We start from the raw sequence: 18,322 nt of genomic DNA, 5'->3' as shown, positions 1-18,322 counted from the left end.
GTTAATTACCACTGTGTAGTCTTGCCTTATTATTTAGCCTAGGCTTAGTTTTAATTTTATAATTCTGTATTGAAAAATTACAGCCAAAAGTATTGCCTAAGTTTCTTAAGCACTAGGAATGCCAATGGTGAATCCTTTATTGAGTTGAATAAAAGAGCCTTTTCACCCTTCGTACGCACTGTTATTAATACTGTTAATCTTAGCGAACAGCCACTTCGCAGTTCAGGTATGGATCTATCCAGCAAAAGGAACTTTAATTTAGCTAGAGTCTTACAATTATTGTAAGACTGCCAATTATTAGTAGATCCAAGGGCTAGGTTAGCCCAGAAGGGACATTAGTCTCAAAACGGCATTTTGCGTCGAGTAACTATCAACGATTGTATCACTTTTTAAACTGTTGCCACCAAATATTATCACCCTGTATTATATTTAAAGAAATTAAATAACAAAGAATCTGCATGGATGTATATATATATATTTCTCGCACTGTAGAAAAAGATACCTAGAGCCATGAGATTTCGAATAACATAGTCTACCATCCGAATATGGGCACCTGGAAGCCCTATTCTTGAATTTCACATTTCTTTAATTATCTGCTTCATATTTTTTAAATTTTAACGAATTGCAACTCAACGATTCCAAAGTGAGCGGTGGCAACACACCGTACGGAATAAAATATTGTAATCTACAGCGCACGAGACTGTCTATCGGAAATTTAAAAGTTATGATGAGTTTTAATGCCTTTAACCCAAAGATGCGTTAGTCCAAATGCTCTCGAAACGCGCATGTATCTGTAAATGAAAAACAAAATTGTCCCTTTAGGCACAATATAAAATCTGAAAGTTTTCAGAATTTTTTTTTATGTTCCTTGCTTAATTTATAAAACACATAAAAAGTAATCTAAATTTAAATAAATGCATATTGTATTTTTCGAGTTTTGGAGAGGAGGGAGGACTAAAATGATTTTATAGTAGTGGTGAAAGGTTACATGGTAGAAAAGACTGAGTGCAACTGGGATATACCCACCAGTTAACTAATTATCCGCTTGCTTTTGTTCAAAATGCTTTATATTCAGAGAATTCAGTGATTATGAATGTGAACATTCCGCCTACAGTAAATTTTGGAGAAGTCTAAGGGAGCGACTGAAATTTCGAAAAATCTGAAAGGTTTCAGATTTTTAAAAAAAATTACGTCCAAATGGGTGTTATTTAATGTTTTGTTTACCTTTATTTATTAAATACATCTACTTTTCGTCGCCCACTTTTCCAGGAACAAAGTATGTTTAGCAACTGATATGTGCATTGTTAACATGCTCCGTTTGTTGACTTGGTCAATCGCCTGATTTTCATAGAAGTTGGCTGACGAAAACCTAATGCAAAGATTCGAAAGGAAATCATTTAATTCTGCATGTATTTTTGAGCCCAGTCTCAAAATTGCTTAGAAGATTAAAAGCATTTTCAATTCTGCTTCAAAAGAAACTAATGCTTGTACAGAGCAACCATATAATTGTTATCGAAGATCCTTAATTTTTTAAAAATTCCTATTTCTATTCTCGTCGAAATATTGGATGACATGAAAAACTGAAATAACATAAATTTAAAGAGTTTTTAAAATTATTGTACATTTTATATCCGTGTGCTTACTTTGATGCTTCATTAGGATTAAACTATTTTTAAGATTAGCGACTCTTCACCATAATCGCGAATGGGCAATTTTTTTTGCACCCAGTTCGGGCAATTTTTTTTGCACCCAGTTGGGGCAATTTTTTTCCACCCAGTTTGGGCAATTTTTTTTCCATCCCAGTTGGGGCAATTTTTTTCCCACCCCACACCCCAGTCGGGGCAATTTTTCCCCACCCCAGTTGGGGCAATTTTTTTCCCACCCCAGTTGGGGCAATATTCCACCTCAGTTGGGGCAATTTTTTTCCCACCCCAGTTGGGGCAATTTTTTCCACCCCAGTTTGAGAAATTTTTCCCACCCCAGTTCGGGCAATTTTTTTCCCACCCCAGTTGGGGCAATTTTTTTTGCAATTTTTTTAGGAGTTTAGTTTGTATCCCGAAATGCCGGAATAGCAGTAAACTGAAGAATATAAAGGGTAATTATACCCTTCCTATCTTGTGTCATATCTTCTACAATTTCAGAGAACATAGTTTAAAGTAAACTCATTGTTCTACTCGGAGCACTCACATGTGTGCCAAATCAATTAGGCGAAATAGTAGTTCTGATAAATGTTTTAATAGGAACTGGCAGCGGGAATCCAACACTGGCGACGTGTTAATATTGGTGGCGTCACTTAAAAATTAAGGCTGTGTAGAAATGTGAATACCTATTTTTGTAAAAAAGCAACTAGAACTTGCTTAATAGGTATGGCGTTCACTCATAGCGGGAGCGCAACTATGGCAACGCGAACCTGAGACAGGTGATGTGAGAGCAATAGTATGGTGACGCGGTATGGTGAGTTTTCCAAATCTTATGTGTAAACGGTGGCTTTCTTCTTATTTTGATGGTCAAGAGCGCACAATTTCACCCAGATCGGAATAAAAGTGTACATTTGTACAAATTACACAACAAAGAAAAACGTGCACAGATTTTTATATGTACAGATTATTCTAATAAATTCGGTTAGCGTTATTTCATAGGTTCAGATAATTTATATGAATTTCGGCTTTTTTCGGCTTAGTTTGTGAAAAATATAAGAATTAATTTGAAGGGAAAATTAAAATTCCTGCACTTTGTTGAATGAGAAAAATCTGCTGCGTGGTCAGCGTAAATATTTAATTTGGCTAGTGGCAATGCATTTCTTTTATATAACTTGTTTGCTAAAGTTGGGTGACAAATATATTGCGATTTGCAACAGACTTCTTTTATACCCCTGCGCTAAATGATTACATTTGAAAAATAAATATTATCTTATGCTTTGCAGAATGGCAACAAAAAGCTTTACGGATGACCGGAAACACACGTCCTTATTTATGTTTTATTATTGATTTAGCTAAAATTACAGTGCAATTACTGCTAATTTCATTAACATACAAGTAATCCAACCTCATTATTGCTGTTTTATATGCTTATATATTTTCTGTAAAAATGCGTTTCTTTGCGTTTCTAAAAGCAGGCTGTAAACATAAATGTTTGGGAAACACAGCTTTAAATCTGTTAACTGAAAGTTACATTTAGGATCATTTTAGAATAGCTAACTTTGACAAATGTTGCTCATTTTCGCAATATCATTTGTAATGCTAACGAGCAAGAATTTTAAATTCTAGAGACAATGAAATCATTGCGAGAATTTCATTCAGCTCCCGTAAGGTAACTGAAGGAGGAATCTAGCATTGTTAGAAAGAGAATTATCGCTTGAAAATTAAATTCCTATTTAGTAACATACAGTTTAATGAAAATGATTGAAGCCAAAGCATCATTGCATAAAAAGGAATTTTGATCAACGCAATCGAAACGAGGTAATTCTTTATATTTTACTATACAAAACTTTTATGTAAATTTGATAAATATTGTTGCTAGCGTACGGGTTCGTAATGAATTGAATGCACAAGTCCGATGAAAAATGAATACAATTAATTTTTATCGCAATGAATAAGAAACCAAAATGCTTAAATTTTCTTAGAGATATTTGTACAGCATCCCAATATTTCACAGTAGTTATCTTTTGAACTACTAAAACATTCAACATAACTTAATTCAAAACAGAGAAAGCTAATCCGATTTCGCTACAATCATTAACAGCAAAAAGTAAACAACTGAATTGAGATGTTTTCTTCCAGCTTTTTATAAGCTTTTCAAATCACGCACGAGAACCTTCTCCTATTTTCTCGACTTCTTTGGATATTAAAAGAGTACAATTATGAAATATCGATTGTTAAAATGTTAGATGCACGTGCCTCGTGTATTTAATTTTTCCGGCGCAGCTTTCTCTTCAAATAAGTCTCGTGATGCATTGCACGGGAATATAAAACACTTTTAATAACAATTCTATTAAAAATAGCAAACTAAATAAATGCAAAATCCGTAACAATACCTAATTTTATGTAAATATGATATAAAATGATTCGCATTTCACTTTAGAAGCCTAAAGTATCTGAATAGAAAAGTGGCAAGATATTACATTAGCGCCTGAGTAAAATTAAAAAAAACATAGAGGTGACTGCAGTTTTTTACATATCATTATCGTTGTTCTTTGGCATTTTCATAGTATCTTACGTTACTTTTGACAAGAACGATAGCATTCTAGGTACTTCTTTGGTTAGATGTATGGTACAACGGGATTTGGCGAAATGATGATGAGCAGTAAATGGGTCATTTTGGTCTTGGCGACAATTTTCAAAAACGTGTCAAGGCCGTATACTAGAATTATACCTCAAAATCTTTTTAAACCTTTTTTTTTTTCTTTTTAATAAATACCTTGTCATTTTGCAGTAAAATAAAAAAATAGTAATCAGTCTAATGATGTAATATAACTATATTCGCTAAAATATCGTTGATTATTAAAAATAAAAAATAGTAATCAGTCTAATGATGTAATATAACTATATTCGCTAAAATATCGTTGATTATTCTAATTCAATTTTTAAGTAATTATGTTTATGTTATTCATATCATTTAATGTTGCTAATGCTCTAAATTTATTTATTATTAGTAAATAATATTTCCAAATTTCAGGAAATTTTCTGTGGCATAATCCTGAAATTAATTCTAGCAGTATGATGATATACCATCACGAAATTTAATTAACATATTTTTTTCCTAATGTATGCTGCGAAATAAATATAAAATACCTCAATTTATTAAAAAAAAACATTAAATAGATTTCTTTCTTTCGTTTAGCTACAGAATGTCTGCAAAAAAAGCCTTATTTTATTCCAGATTGGGCAGATTCTAATCTCAATCTTCAGTGGAGAAAACAACTTCTATTATAATTATACTTGTGTTTTCAAGTGTTAAGGTGCCTTTTACGAAGACAACTCACACAAATTAAATTTATCTAAAATCTAACCTAACTATTTAGCATTGCTTTGTGATTTATTAGGACCAGATTAGGCTCGTGTTGAACTGGTGATGATCATGAGTAATAATTAAATAAAACATACAATTGTTATCCAATGTATTGTTATGAATTTGGTATTTAAAAAGCTAATCTTAGTTCAATTATAAATTAAATGGTTTTATTTCTCGCGCAGTGCAGCGCGTGACGAATATTAAAAGAAAGCTAAGCCGGAAAATTGAAAATACAAGAGCGCGTGCATTAAATAAATAAATATCTCTTTTTGATTTCGAGAAAGTACCGGAAAATTCTAGCGCGTGATTTTAAAATCTTATAAAAGGAGGAAAACATCTCAGTTCGTAGTAGTTGCTTAGTTTGTTGCTGTTTAGAAAACTGCTCTTGTTGATTGTAGCGAATTCGCGGATTAGCTTTCTTTAGCTGTTTTGAATTACGTTCTATTGGACATTTGAGTAGTTAAAAGATAACTACTGTGAGATATTGTAATACTGCATGATAATTTGAGAAAATTTAAGCATTTTTGTTGTGATAATAATAAATTTTTGTCCATTTTTCATCGGACTTGTGCATTCATTTCATAACGAACCCGTATGCACACAACAATTTTTGGTATCAGAAGTGGGATTTGAATGCCAATCACAAGAGCAATGGAAAAGCAGTTAAGACAGCTGATATCAGCCTTTGCTGCATTTAAAGAGGAAATGAAAACAGGTCAAGAAGAAATGAAAGAGGAGATGAAATCTAATCAGGAAAAGATTGAAGCGGGACAGGAAGAAATGAAAGCGGGACAGGAATCCGTTAAAGACGAGATGAAATCTAGTAAAGGCGAGATGAAAGCAGGTCAAGAGGAAATGAAAAGAGAAATTACCTGCGTAATAGAAAACAAATTCGAGGCTATAGAAGGTAGAATAGACTCTGTCGAAAGTAAGGTTGGAGAAATTGAAGAAAGAGTCTCCTCCGTTAAAGAACAAATAGAAGGGAGAGTTTCTGCTATGGAGGAATGAATTGAAGGAAGAGTTTGTGCCGTCCAACACCAAATCGAGCAACAAATTGATGATAGGGTTTCTGCAGTAGCCAAAGAAGTGGATATTTTAAAGAAATTCGTAGCGACGGCAGGGAACAATAGTGATGGCTTTAAATTTCTACCTATGCCTGCTCGTCCCTCTCTGAAGTTATCTACATATGATGGGAAGACCTCCTGGCAGGTGTATAAAACACAATTTTCTATCGTTGCGGATGCGAATGGATGGGATTCCCAAGCTAAGGCCTGTCATCTCGCCGCTTCTTTAAAAGCCGACGCAGCGGATATCCTTCAGACTCTTCCCGAAAACAAAAGGTTAGATTTCGAAGCTCTGTCCGGCGCCTTGGAGCTGCGCTTCGGGGAGAAATGTTTAAAAGACTACAGCAGGCTCCAATTAAAATCCCGTCAACAGAAGCTTACCGAAACACTTCAGGAGCTCGCCACGGATGTTGAAAGGCTGTCACATCACGCCTTTTCGGAGTGCCCGACAGAAACAAGAGAAATCCTGTCCCTGCAATATTTCAGCGATTGCATCCGGGACCCTGAAATACAGAAAGCACTGCGAATGGCGGATGTTAAAGATGTAAAAAGCGCTCTGTTGTACGCCGTGAATTTGGAGGCAGCCCAGCAAGCAACTCGTAGAGATCGCTACCCAGTCAGAGCTGTGCGAGTCCACGAGCCAGGGGATCAATTGATGGCTCGTTTAGATGATTTATCCAGACAAGTCGATGCTTTGATACGGAGTAGCAGTGAGAACAAAGTGGCTGTAAGGTGTTGGAGATGTCGTTCTGAAGGTCACCTACGACGGCATTGCAGAACACCCAGGGCACGGATAATAAAACGGATGAGTTGACAAGACCAGTGAATGCTTTAAGATGGAATAGTGGTGAAAAGAAACCGATGCTAAAGTGCTGGAATTGCGGTGTTGAAGGCCACCTACGAAGGAACTGCAGAACACTCTAGAGCACGGAAAATAAGGCATACGATTTAAACATACAATTAAATGTCACGGGAAGGAAAAGGACTGACAAGAAACCAAAGTGCTGGAACTGTGGAGCAGAAGGCCACGTGCGAAGGAACTGCAGAATACCCCGAAGCACGAAAATTGAGACCATTTCCCAGCGACAATGGAGGAAACAAATGAATGACCATATCGAGGAACAGAGGTTGCCATGGAATGAAAAACCTTGTTTTAAAGCGCTCAAGATTTCTACAGTGAGTGGCAACAGTAACGGACTGTCCATCAATGGCCATGTCGATGGAGTTCCTTGCAATATGATCATTGACACAGGAGCTAATGTTACCATCATTCGGAGAGATTTAGCTCAACAGTTTAAAGATAAACTTATTTGGACGCCATCCTCTGTTACCCTTCAGACTGCGTGTGGTGACAAGATCGACATAGCTGGGAAGTTAAACGTGAACATTACGTTTGGAAGTGCCGCCTACCATCACACGGCATATGTGGTGGATATTACAGATCCATGCATACTCGGACTGGACTTTTTAAGGAAACACAATTTTTCCTTAGACTTCAGAAACGATAAACTGCTTTCAGGATCTAAAGACATGACTATCCATCCTTAGAAGGGGTCCTCACCTGGAAATGCCGACGCCTTGTCCGAAAGACCCAGCTCGGGAAGCTGCCGAAATCATACTAGGGTCGAAAAGAAACGCAAGACTACCAACTGTTCTCCATCACAAATGCTCTTCGGTAGTGACCTTCGTCTGCCTTGTGACCGCCTGTTTGATCGCCATACGGATGCGCCTTCATCGCCTGAGGAATACATCCAAGATGTCCAGGCCCGTTTTGAAGTGACGCACCGTTCCGTACGAAAGCGAGTGAGCCTGGCGACAGGGAAAGGGAAGTCCAGATACAACAGGAGAGCTACTAGACATAGATCCAACAAAGGAGACAAGGTGTGGTTGTGGAAGCCGATTCAACGAAAAGGACTTAGTCCTAAATTACAGTCACCTTCGGTTGGTCCATATACAGTGCTGAACAGACTGAATGACGACGTGGTTCGGATCCATAAGTCTTCGAACTCTAAACCTAAAGTTGTTCATTATGACAGGTTAGCTCGCACCTATGGCCATAGTACATAATGTAAATAATTGTAAATAGTATGAGACCATGGTCCATTTTGTTTTTAAATGTGTATTTGATTTGATTTGTATTTAGTATTTGATTTGCATTAAGCATTTGATTTGTTTTATTTATTGCATTTATTGTTCATGTTGTTTATTATTGTAATGTAATGCTTATTAATGCATTTATGCCACAGTTGTAAGTTTAGCTTCCTGTCCAGGGATTGTACTGCCCGGGACGTGCAGTCCTTGGGAAGGGGGCAGTGTTACGAATTTGGTATTTAAAAAGCTAATGTTAGTTCAATTATAAATTAAATGGTTTTATTTCTCGCACAGTGCAGCGCGTGACGAATATTAAAAGAAAGCTAAGCCGGAAAATTGAAAATACAAGAGCACGTGCATTAAATAAATAAATATCTCTTTTTGATTTCGAGAAAGTACCGGAAAATTCTAGTGCATGATTTTAAAATCTTATAAAAGGAGGAAAACATCTCAGTTTGTAGTAGTTGCTTAGTTTGTTGTTGTTTAGAAAACTGCTCTTGTTGATTGTAGCGAATTCGGGGATTAGCTTTCTTTAGCTGTTTTGAATTACGTTCTATTGGACATTTGAGTAGTTAAAAGATAACTACTGTGAGATATTGTAATACTGCATGATAATTTGAGAAAATTTAAGCATTTTTGTTGTGATAATAATAAATTTTTGTTCATTTTTCATCGGACTTGAGCATTCATTTCATAACGAACCCGTACGCACACAACAGTATATATCTTAAATTTTATGAAGTTTCTTAAGTGGAAAAGTAAACAAAATTATCAAACAAAGTATACCAAGAATAATTAAGAATAAATGTCCTCTGGGATTTATTTAATAAATAAGTGAATTTGATGCACAATACAAGTAATAATATAATTAATTTACCTCTTAGCACAGCCAACGGACATTACATGTATAGACTGGAATTTTCTTGAAACACACCTGAAAAACCTGGAAAAGTCAGGGAATTTCATTCTCCTGTTTGAGTGGCAACCCTGTTAGTAAAGCTTCATTCAGCTATTATTATATTCATTAATGAGAATTCTGTTTCGCCTGGTGCCATGCTGAAAGTGTTTTTATGCAATTTGAATCAGATAGGGCAAAGAAATGTCCTTTTTTTTTTTTTTTTTTTTTTTTTTTCCCGTCGGGACTTCGGCGATTCGGGATTATCTATTTTTCTGGATTATAGATCATCAGTATAAATCTTGTAAGATGGCATGCAGAAAATATAAAATTAAAAATATGAAACCATAATTTATGAAATAAAGAACAATTATGATCTAAAGGGTATCAAAATTTACAAAAAAAAAGCTTAATATTTATTTGTTTACTTTATTAAACATTTATTTCAATGTAAGTTGTTTAAGTTGCTTTGTTTTTTATGTGATAATACTTTCTCTTTAATTCTATAACTAGACATAATTTCTTGTTCAGTTGCAAAGTTCCGCTGTTCAAGTCCTATAATTGCTGTGTCGAGAATACCGACTAATTTGTCAATCGAAATTTTTTCGTTTTCAATAACCTCTGTGTCACTTTCTTCGCTATTGGAAGTGAATTATAATGACAAGGAATTTGATTTAAATCATATCAAAGACGGAGTACATCGAGGTGAAATACTACATTTAGTAAGGAATTATAAGCCAAATAAAATAAAAACATCTGCCCTGAAGATAAGGATAGTACTGACAGATCAACTTCCAATTCATTGCGCGCTGCTGCGTTGAAGATAAACAAAGTTTAGATAAAAAAAGGTTAACGTTTAGATAAACAAAGGATATGCCTTTATCCATTTTTTTGTTTAATGGACCTCGAAACGTACTTTCGCTTTGATGCTCCTTTACATATTAGTAAATATATATCAGAAATTCTATTTGACATAATCAAAAGTTCAAGCTTACTTTTGTAAAATTGCTCTAAGAGTCTGCAAAAAATAATAAGCCGGATCCATTTCGAAGATTAAGGAACAACGCAATCATCAACATTAACTGAAATAGATAATTAGATAATTTTAGCTTATACCGTCCGTTATACATTAAACGCACATGCGTAAACATATTCTGCGCTTGCGCACACACATATGCGCAGTCGTAAAGGTGTTACACGCAAGCGACGCATGCGCAGAAAGTTTTTAGCTTTGAGGTTCGGATTCCAGATTATGGGTGTCCGTATTAACGACTTTTGACTGTATTTATTTTCCTGCATTGTCCCAGTCCAGATTTTCCAACGAGCTGGCAATAAAGCTTTTACAGTCATTGACTTCATCAAAAAGAGGATCCATGCTTATTGCATTATTTGAGAGAACTTCTTTTCATTTATACTTTCACCCAAAGCTTCTGTTGCAGACCATGTTCATTCACTGCTGTATATCCAAATAAAAGGTTCTGCTCCATCAAAACAATTTTCCCATGCTTCAGTTCCAGAAAGAATTCATCCTAAAATGTTGTGAGCACTCATAGGCTTGTATTAATGTCATTTGTGTGTATGTCGAACTTTTAAAATTAAAATACGTAAGTGGGAAAATATGAATAACTGGCTGGGACGCAAGTACCACATCATCAGACGAGGCCAGTTCCGGTCAAAAGAGGATGTCTGGTAAGCCTAATGATATTCCAAGTTTTCTGTCAATTCAGCTAATATCTTAATCTTCATAAGGAAATAATAAATAACAATGTTAACAATGCTCCGTCATGTAACAATGTTCTGCTAACAGTGTTCTGTTAATAGCATTTTGTTCTTTGTGTTTAATCAATATCTTAATTTTCTGCCATAAGCAAAGCTAATATTTAAATAACAATGTTCCGTTATGTAACAATGTTCCCTTAATAATGTTATGTTTTTTGTGTTTAAATGAATGAATAAATATTTATTTAAATATGGACTAAATATTTAACTATCTTTTGAATTTAGGTGAACTGTTGTTGGAATGGGAAGGTCGTCCAGCTCGTATTGTCCGCCCAGGTGTTCAAACTGTCAATGGCGTCATACATGTGATCGATCGTATTATGATGATGAGGCGTGATCTTACCAAATCGGGTGCTCCCGTTAGTCCACTTAGCAATGGCTTCTTATCCATCATTCCAGCTTTTTTTTTCTGTCGCCATCTTTTTCTGAAGACCAACACATGGTAGAAAGTATAAAGGAACACATAAAAGGCGCCAAAAACTTCTGTAAAACTTCTGTGGTTAAGGGGAAAAAAGAAATATTTTTGCAAAAAAACTTTGTGAAATGTGCATATTAGAAGAAGAGGTGATTTCTGTGCAGTCTCCATACCGATGCCAGAAAATGTATTACAAATTCATGAAGTGAAGTGCAACAGTGTAAAAAAAATTATGTTTTGGGAGAGGGTATAAATGAAATTCAGAAGTTTGCTTATAATTCATAGAAAGCCAAAAAGTGGCAAAGGAGAAAAATTTGTGAGCACCTTTTGAATAGAATTAATCAAAATGCGTTAAATGGCGAAGAGTAAAATTTATTACAACGTCCAAACTCATTTTTTAAATACAGTACTAATCGCGAAATTTGCTGTTGATGTGCAGTTGTTTATGTATAAGAGGAGAAAGTACGATTCCAGAATACTTGGGATTTTATAGGAATATTCCAAGAATCCTCTATTACGATTCTTTCCTACTTTTTAAAATTTGTTATTACAAAAATTATTCAAAACGAAGCAATACACAGATTGAAGTGTGTGGAAAACTATTTATTTTCACAGATTGAAGTGTGTCGAAGTTTATTTATTTTATTAATGGCAAATTCTATGTTTTGTAGAATACAATCATCAGTTATAGTTTGCTTATTAAAAATGGCATCACACAGCTGCTTCGAAAATGATCATTACTTAGCTGTAGATTGAAAATAATTTGAAAACAAAGGGATTGTATATATATATATATATATTTACTAAAGAAATATTGATTATATTATCTCCTACAATTAATTTTAGTAGAATTATCTTAAAAGAGTGAATCCATAGTTAGTAAGTTCAATTTCTAAAATTGTTTTAAAGTAACTTGAATGTAAATTGTTAAAAATGTTTAACGGGGACTTGAATTAAATCATGAATAACAATTATATATATATATAATTTATAATAAGAAATCTTTCCATATACCATCTCCAAGAAATATAAATTTAAAACCATAAAATTTAAAACCAAAAAAGTTTTTTTAGAATAGTATTTTGTGTCCTTGGAGATGGTATATGGGAAGATTTCTTATTATAATTTATTGGTTTATTACTTTGCAGCTCTAGCGCAAGTTTTAGGCTTTTTAATTTACTTTTAATTACTTTATATATATATATTATATATGTATTTATATGTATAGTATGCCCATATTATACTTATAAATTATAATTTTGACATTAATTGACCTAAAAGTACACGAGAATATAACTTACTCAGTTCTACTTATAAAAGCTTTGCTAGCGAAACTAATTAAAATTAATGAATTAGATCTGTTCTGCGAGACCATGTTGTTTAATGTAGTTTATTACTTGGATATTGTAGTAAATTGTTCTCCCAAAAAAGACTGTTATTCTTGTGATACTAAATCATTATTATTTGCAATAATATTATTATTACTTGTGTAGCGAGATATTTTTTGTATATATGTAATGAAGAAACACACCCTTGTTGAAATCCTTCATAGCACACTCTGCTGTTTTGACAGTTTGCAGTAATATATGCTTGAATGTTAATGTTTGACCAATGTATGGAAATGTAAATCTTACTGTAAATGGATATAAATGGAGGCCCACTTTGGGTCACGAAATACTACAGCAAGGAAAAATTCTGACTTGCTTTAGTTTTTCCTATTTTTGTGCACAGTTGGACTAGATGGCATTATATGGGTGCTACGATTTCGTAGTATCTCGTATTGTTATGGTTACTATTTAATTACAAAAATTGTTTGTGATTATTATTGCAGCAGCATATAGTGAACCATTTGCTATAGGTATTATTAGATAGGAATAAAACGTTACTTTTTATGGTCTTCGTTCCCCTTACTGTGAATTAATAAGTTTGTAAATCCTGTATTTTAAAGTATGAATTATTTGTTAAACGACTTTTCTTTAATTTTCTGAAATTGTATTACAATTACAAATTTCATGATGGATATGGACTTTTCGAGAGATTCTGATTTAAATTGCATGTTTGTAAACCATTCACCTTTCACTATTATGTAATAAATAAGTTATCCTTTTTCTATCTAATTGCAGAACTTTCAAGGTTTTTAAACTGTGAAATTTATATAAATATGTATTTATTTCTCTGAAGCATATATAACTTTTTGGCTCATATTAGCATTTTAAAACAAATATATATATATATATATATATATATATAAATTGGTAGTTTTTAAATAGTATTTTTAAAGCTGAAATTCAGGTTTTTTTAAACAAAAATAAACAAATAAAATGTGAAATGAATATTTAAGAATCAAAAAAGGGCAAAAGAGGCTACTAGAATATTCAAAATGAAAATTACGTAATTTTAACCATTTAACTTTAAGAATTTTAAGATAAAATATTTAGGACAAATATGCATACTATAATTTTTAAATTGTGGAAATTTACTCACTTGAATTTTGACCTTTTTAAATTAACATATTTAAAAAACACATAAAGTAAAAAACATGCTATAATTAAAAAAAATTGTGAACTTTTTCGGTTTGAATTTTTTAATATTTTAATCTAAAACTTTTACGGCAAAATTGCACACTTTGAATTTATCTGTTTTGATGCAAATTACAAAAGAGTTCTAAATGTTCTCTCAGTTGGTTCAGTGATAAATATCAGTGACACCTTCGGAAAATGCATTTGTATTTAACTAACACAGTGTTGATTAAAATGTTCAAATGGGAAACGTATATTTGTGAGCAATTTAAATATTTAATTTGTCAAGATTGTTTTTAATTAGCCTTTTTATTAATTTACATTTAGCTTTTATAATAATTAATCTTAATATTATTTTTTTAAATATCTTAACCCTTTTTAATAGCTTTGACAGCAATGAAAAGCAATATTTAGTTATCGTCATGCCTGCAAATTTAACATAAAATATTAAGTAAGTTTATTGCGTACCACTCACCATTCTTCTACATTGAGTGCTGATTGATTTCAAATTTCTTATCATGTTATTTTAGTATACTGTAGTGATTTTTTTATTATGTTATTTCAGTATACTGTAGCGATTTTTTATTATGTTATTTCAGTATGCTGTAGTAATTTTTTATCATGTCCTGGTTGTATTGATATGAATATTGTTGCTTAACCCTTTGCGGCACAGTGTGTCCAGTCTGGACACACCTAAAAATTTCCTTCTGTACGCACAGAAAATTGAATGAAAAATTATTTATAGGTTACTCTGAGCGTTCCTTATTTATAGCAGCTCAACACATATGGCACTTATGGCAGCTCAACACAAACCAGTCCATATATTTCAGCCATGTTTAGTTTTTAAAGTCCCTCATTTTCAAAGAAATCTTCCAGATCTTCTTTAGGGTATAAAAGGAATTGTTTCAAAAGTAATTTCTATGTTTTTTTTTTTTTTTTTTTTTTTTTTTTTTTTTTTTTTTTTTTGCAGTATGTTAATCTCCTTATTCTATATTAGTTTTAAATTTTTACCTTGAAATCTCGCCTAAAATGAAACGGTGAACCCTAGGTGTGCCCACAGCGGGCTCACCGATAATCTAGGACAGGTGAGAGTCTGTATTCTTTGTTTCTCCGCATCTCATCGGTCAGTTCATTGACAACAATGCTCATTTCAGCACTTTTTTTGAAGCTGTTATTTAATCAGTGTCTCCACTTTGGGCATGCAAACGGAATTAAAAGATAAGTGCTATCTTCACAAAATTTTACTTGTGTACTCCTCTAGGGCTAGTTAGACAGCCTACCCTTTTTTTTTTTAAATCAAAACTCCAACTTTAAAAGGTAGCGTGCCGGAAAGTGTTAAGCGAAAAAGTTTTCCTTCTTGTGCTCGAAATGCGATCGAATCAATCCAAAATTAGTTTTAATAAAAATTAACGCAAGCTTCGAAATTTTCAGTGACATAGAAATATATTTAAAAGCATTATGCTCTTATTTATAATGTGATTTTAGAGAATGTTGCATACCAGCAAACATTTGAAGAATATACAATGCTTCCTGAAAGTACATGTATTAACCGAAATAGCTCACTCTCTCCGTAACACTCGAGATAAATTGAAAATAACCAACAGAGGGCAACTTTAGTCATAGGTCCCTTGAAAAATGATAAAACATAAGGCTCATACATTGGCGTAATAAACGGGGTTCGAATGAAAAGTGACCGACAAAGGGAACTTCTCCCTAAGGGGTAGATGTCAAATTTTCGTTGCAGTGTACCCTTGGTACGTTGTTAACCAAGGGTAACAATGGTAACACTTTCAAACCCTTGGTAACACTAAATATTCTACGTAATATTTAGTGAAATTTTGAAAATACATAAATATTTGGTGTAGCGACAATACGAGTTTTCAATAAGAAGTGAATGAGGGCAAAATACCATTGCGTCCGTTTTTGTAGCCTTTTGTCATTACAAAGTTCATTTCCAGCTCTAAATATTAAGTTCTATTTCACTCCCAAACAAAATACAGGCTGAAAATTTTTTAAGTGAAAATGCTTGAATAATGAAATAAACAAATCAGATTCTTTTTACGTAAAGGGAGGTGTTACACAACAAATAACACTAAAACAAATTATACTAATTTTTTGGTTGAAAGCTAGATAAATGTAAAAATTCGGGTAGAAAATTATTCTTGATAGTATTAGATTATAATAATTAAGCAGAACTATGAAATTTGCAAAGATAATACTTTAGGATTAGCATAGTCCTCCAACCGAACATGGGCCCAAAATTTGAATTTTGAATTTTTTTTATTATCTATTTAAAATTTTGTTGAACTTCAACGAATTTCTGATTAACAGAACTCTACGATTTCAAAGCAAGCAATGGTAGCACTGTGCGGGGGGGAAAAAAAAAAAAAAAAAAAAAAAAAACATTTTTATCTCCAGCGCGTGAGACTGTGTATCGGAAATTCTAAAGATATGCTGTTTTGATGTGTTAAAATATTTTGTGGTATTGCTGTCGAATCGAATTTTATGTGTTTTAAGTGCGAAGAACATGATAATTAATATGTAAAGGAAACACACAAAACGTGAAAAAAAGCCCTTTTGGGTATAATATAAAATCTGAAAGCTTTCCTTTCTTTCTTTCTTTCTTTTTTTTTTTTTTTTTTTTGTTAACTTTAATTCTATCTTCTCGTGTTTCACAAAATATACCACGAAATAAGAATAAGTTATATCACAAACAAACTAAATGAATAAAAGTCCAAATAGCACTTATAATAACCCAAAAGGATCAAAGATTTTTGAAGCGGCTTTGAAAATACAACATTTTGTTTGGTCATTTGACTGGATGAAATCAATAACGTCTTGAGCATTAAAACAGAAGGTATCCTTAATTGTATCCCAATGAAGTCCAAGAATATTTGAGGGGAAATCACAGTCAGGCAATTTAAAGCTAACGAAGTTTTTACTTGATTTGTATTGGTTCTTTAAAGTATCCGAATTTGAATTCCATTTGGTCAGAGTCATTGATGCCCTCTTTATTATATCATTGGCTTTATGATATATTTGTACAGCTTCCTCCTCCATATCTGATCCTTTTTGTGTAATCGAATTGTTAAATATTTGTAAGGCCATTTCATTTTGTTCTTCGTCGGAAATATTTTTAATTCCTATAGATTAAATATCCCAAAACGATTCGAAGCTTTTTAAAAGTTTCTCTTCTACACTTACGTTTAAACATGGATCATGGATTAAAAAGCCTGATGAAGAAAATTTGCCTTGTATACACCACCCAAATAAGGTTTTCATCGCTACGGCATTTCTGTTTATCCTTTTTATTTCTTCGTTCGCAATTTTTCACATAACGTCCGCGCCGATTAAATATAACACAGGGCTCTAATATTAGGTGGTAACAATTTGAAGCGACACTTATAGTGAACCAACGCAAAATGCTAAAACGAAATTAATAGTCCTTCTGGGTTAACGCCCTTTGGTCTAATTATTTCAAAAATCATTATCTGAATAAGAAACAACTATCAGGTATACTCGATAAGTTTGAGAACTGATAACACGGGCAACATGACAAGAGTTCAGATTTAGCTGAGGTTTTTTTTAACCATAATTTGGAGTAGCTAAACCTTTGTGGCAGGCAGATTGCCCTTTAAGTAGTTAAATCCAACACAATGAATTTAGAGTATAGGTAGGTTAAACCATCAAGGAAAATGCGTACAAAATGTTACTATGTGATCCACTGAATGCTAGCTTAACAAACACTATACCCTTTTGAAACCATCAAAATATGTACACTTTCCTGTTGGCAAGTGAAATCGATGAATTTAGTGAATCGATGAATCTCCAAGTGGAAATCATTCCATCTGCTCCAAAGCATAGCAATGCGATTGGCCAGACCAGCTAATTGTTTGCAGGGAAGAAGAACCCGGTACTTGAAATTCCGATCCCAAAATAGCTGCGTAGATTTGTGCTCCAAATTAATCGGGGGAATTAATCTGATTGGCCAATAGAAGGAAGCAAAACGTTGACTCTCCTCACTCTGATGTTTATTGAGACTCCAGTATTGAGTCCCAGTTAACATTTGATGTAACGCTACACTCTTATTTCCTGAAGCGATTCTTGCCAGGTGAAGCTGATCATGTCCACTCGAAGTTTTGTCAATCCTTTGCTCAAACTGTGGTAATTATTGTATTTTCATCAAATAATTATGTGTAAAAATACCCAAATTTCACTTTTACTTCCGGAATCTTGTGGTCAATTTCAAAAGCTCTCAATATTAGATCAGAACGAATGTAGCTTTAATCATAAACATCTGCCATTCTATGGGTTAAAAACACTGAAGTTTCCACAGATATCGGTGACTGGTGTATATAACCAATTATATACACCGCGCGCCCCCTCCCCCTCCCCAAATAAAGCTCTATATCACCCATTCTACTGGTCCGAATGCGAAATTCAACTTGCATTTTCATGTCTCGAAAGAATGACTTAGGATATGTATTAGATTTATATATAGCATCATTCTAACATAGGTATTTTGATACAAAATGTGACTTTTTCTGAA

The 18,322-nt window shown here is 33.3% G+C and overlaps 1 protein-coding gene across 4 annotated transcripts in view; it reads left to right on the top strand.

Annotated features, from left to right (window-relative positions):
- The window catches only part of LOC146996621 (uncharacterized), an 89,282-nt gene extending 75,803 nt beyond the window's left edge, over positions 1-13,479 (top strand). For 2 of the 4 annotated variants that reach the window (XR_015042354.1, XM_085821298.1), the window contains one exon: positions 11,065-13,475. Coding sequence is in view for 2 of the 4 variants with exons in the window: in XM_085821298.1 (XP_085677424.1) it covers positions 11,065-11,285 (221 nt within the window). In the remaining 2 variants the exon portion in view is untranslated. Of the gene's footprint in view, positions 1-10,301; positions 10,750-11,064 lie in introns of those variants that run through there. The other 2 variants (XM_085821299.1, XR_015042356.1) reach the window with 2 other exon arrangements.
- Positions 13,480-18,322: the final 4,843 nt, after the last annotated feature.

The sequence above is a fragment of the Stegodyphus dumicola genome, chromosome 7, assembly GCF_044657685.1.
Source record: "Stegodyphus dumicola isolate Sdum_Otavi_A_Nest chromosome 7, ASM4465768v1".
In the NCBI taxonomy this organism is placed as follows: Eukaryota; Metazoa; Arthropoda; class Arachnida; order Araneae; family Eresidae; genus Stegodyphus; species Stegodyphus dumicola.
Note: the sequence above shows the minus strand (reverse complement) of the source record. Positions and strands in the feature narration are given on the sequence as shown.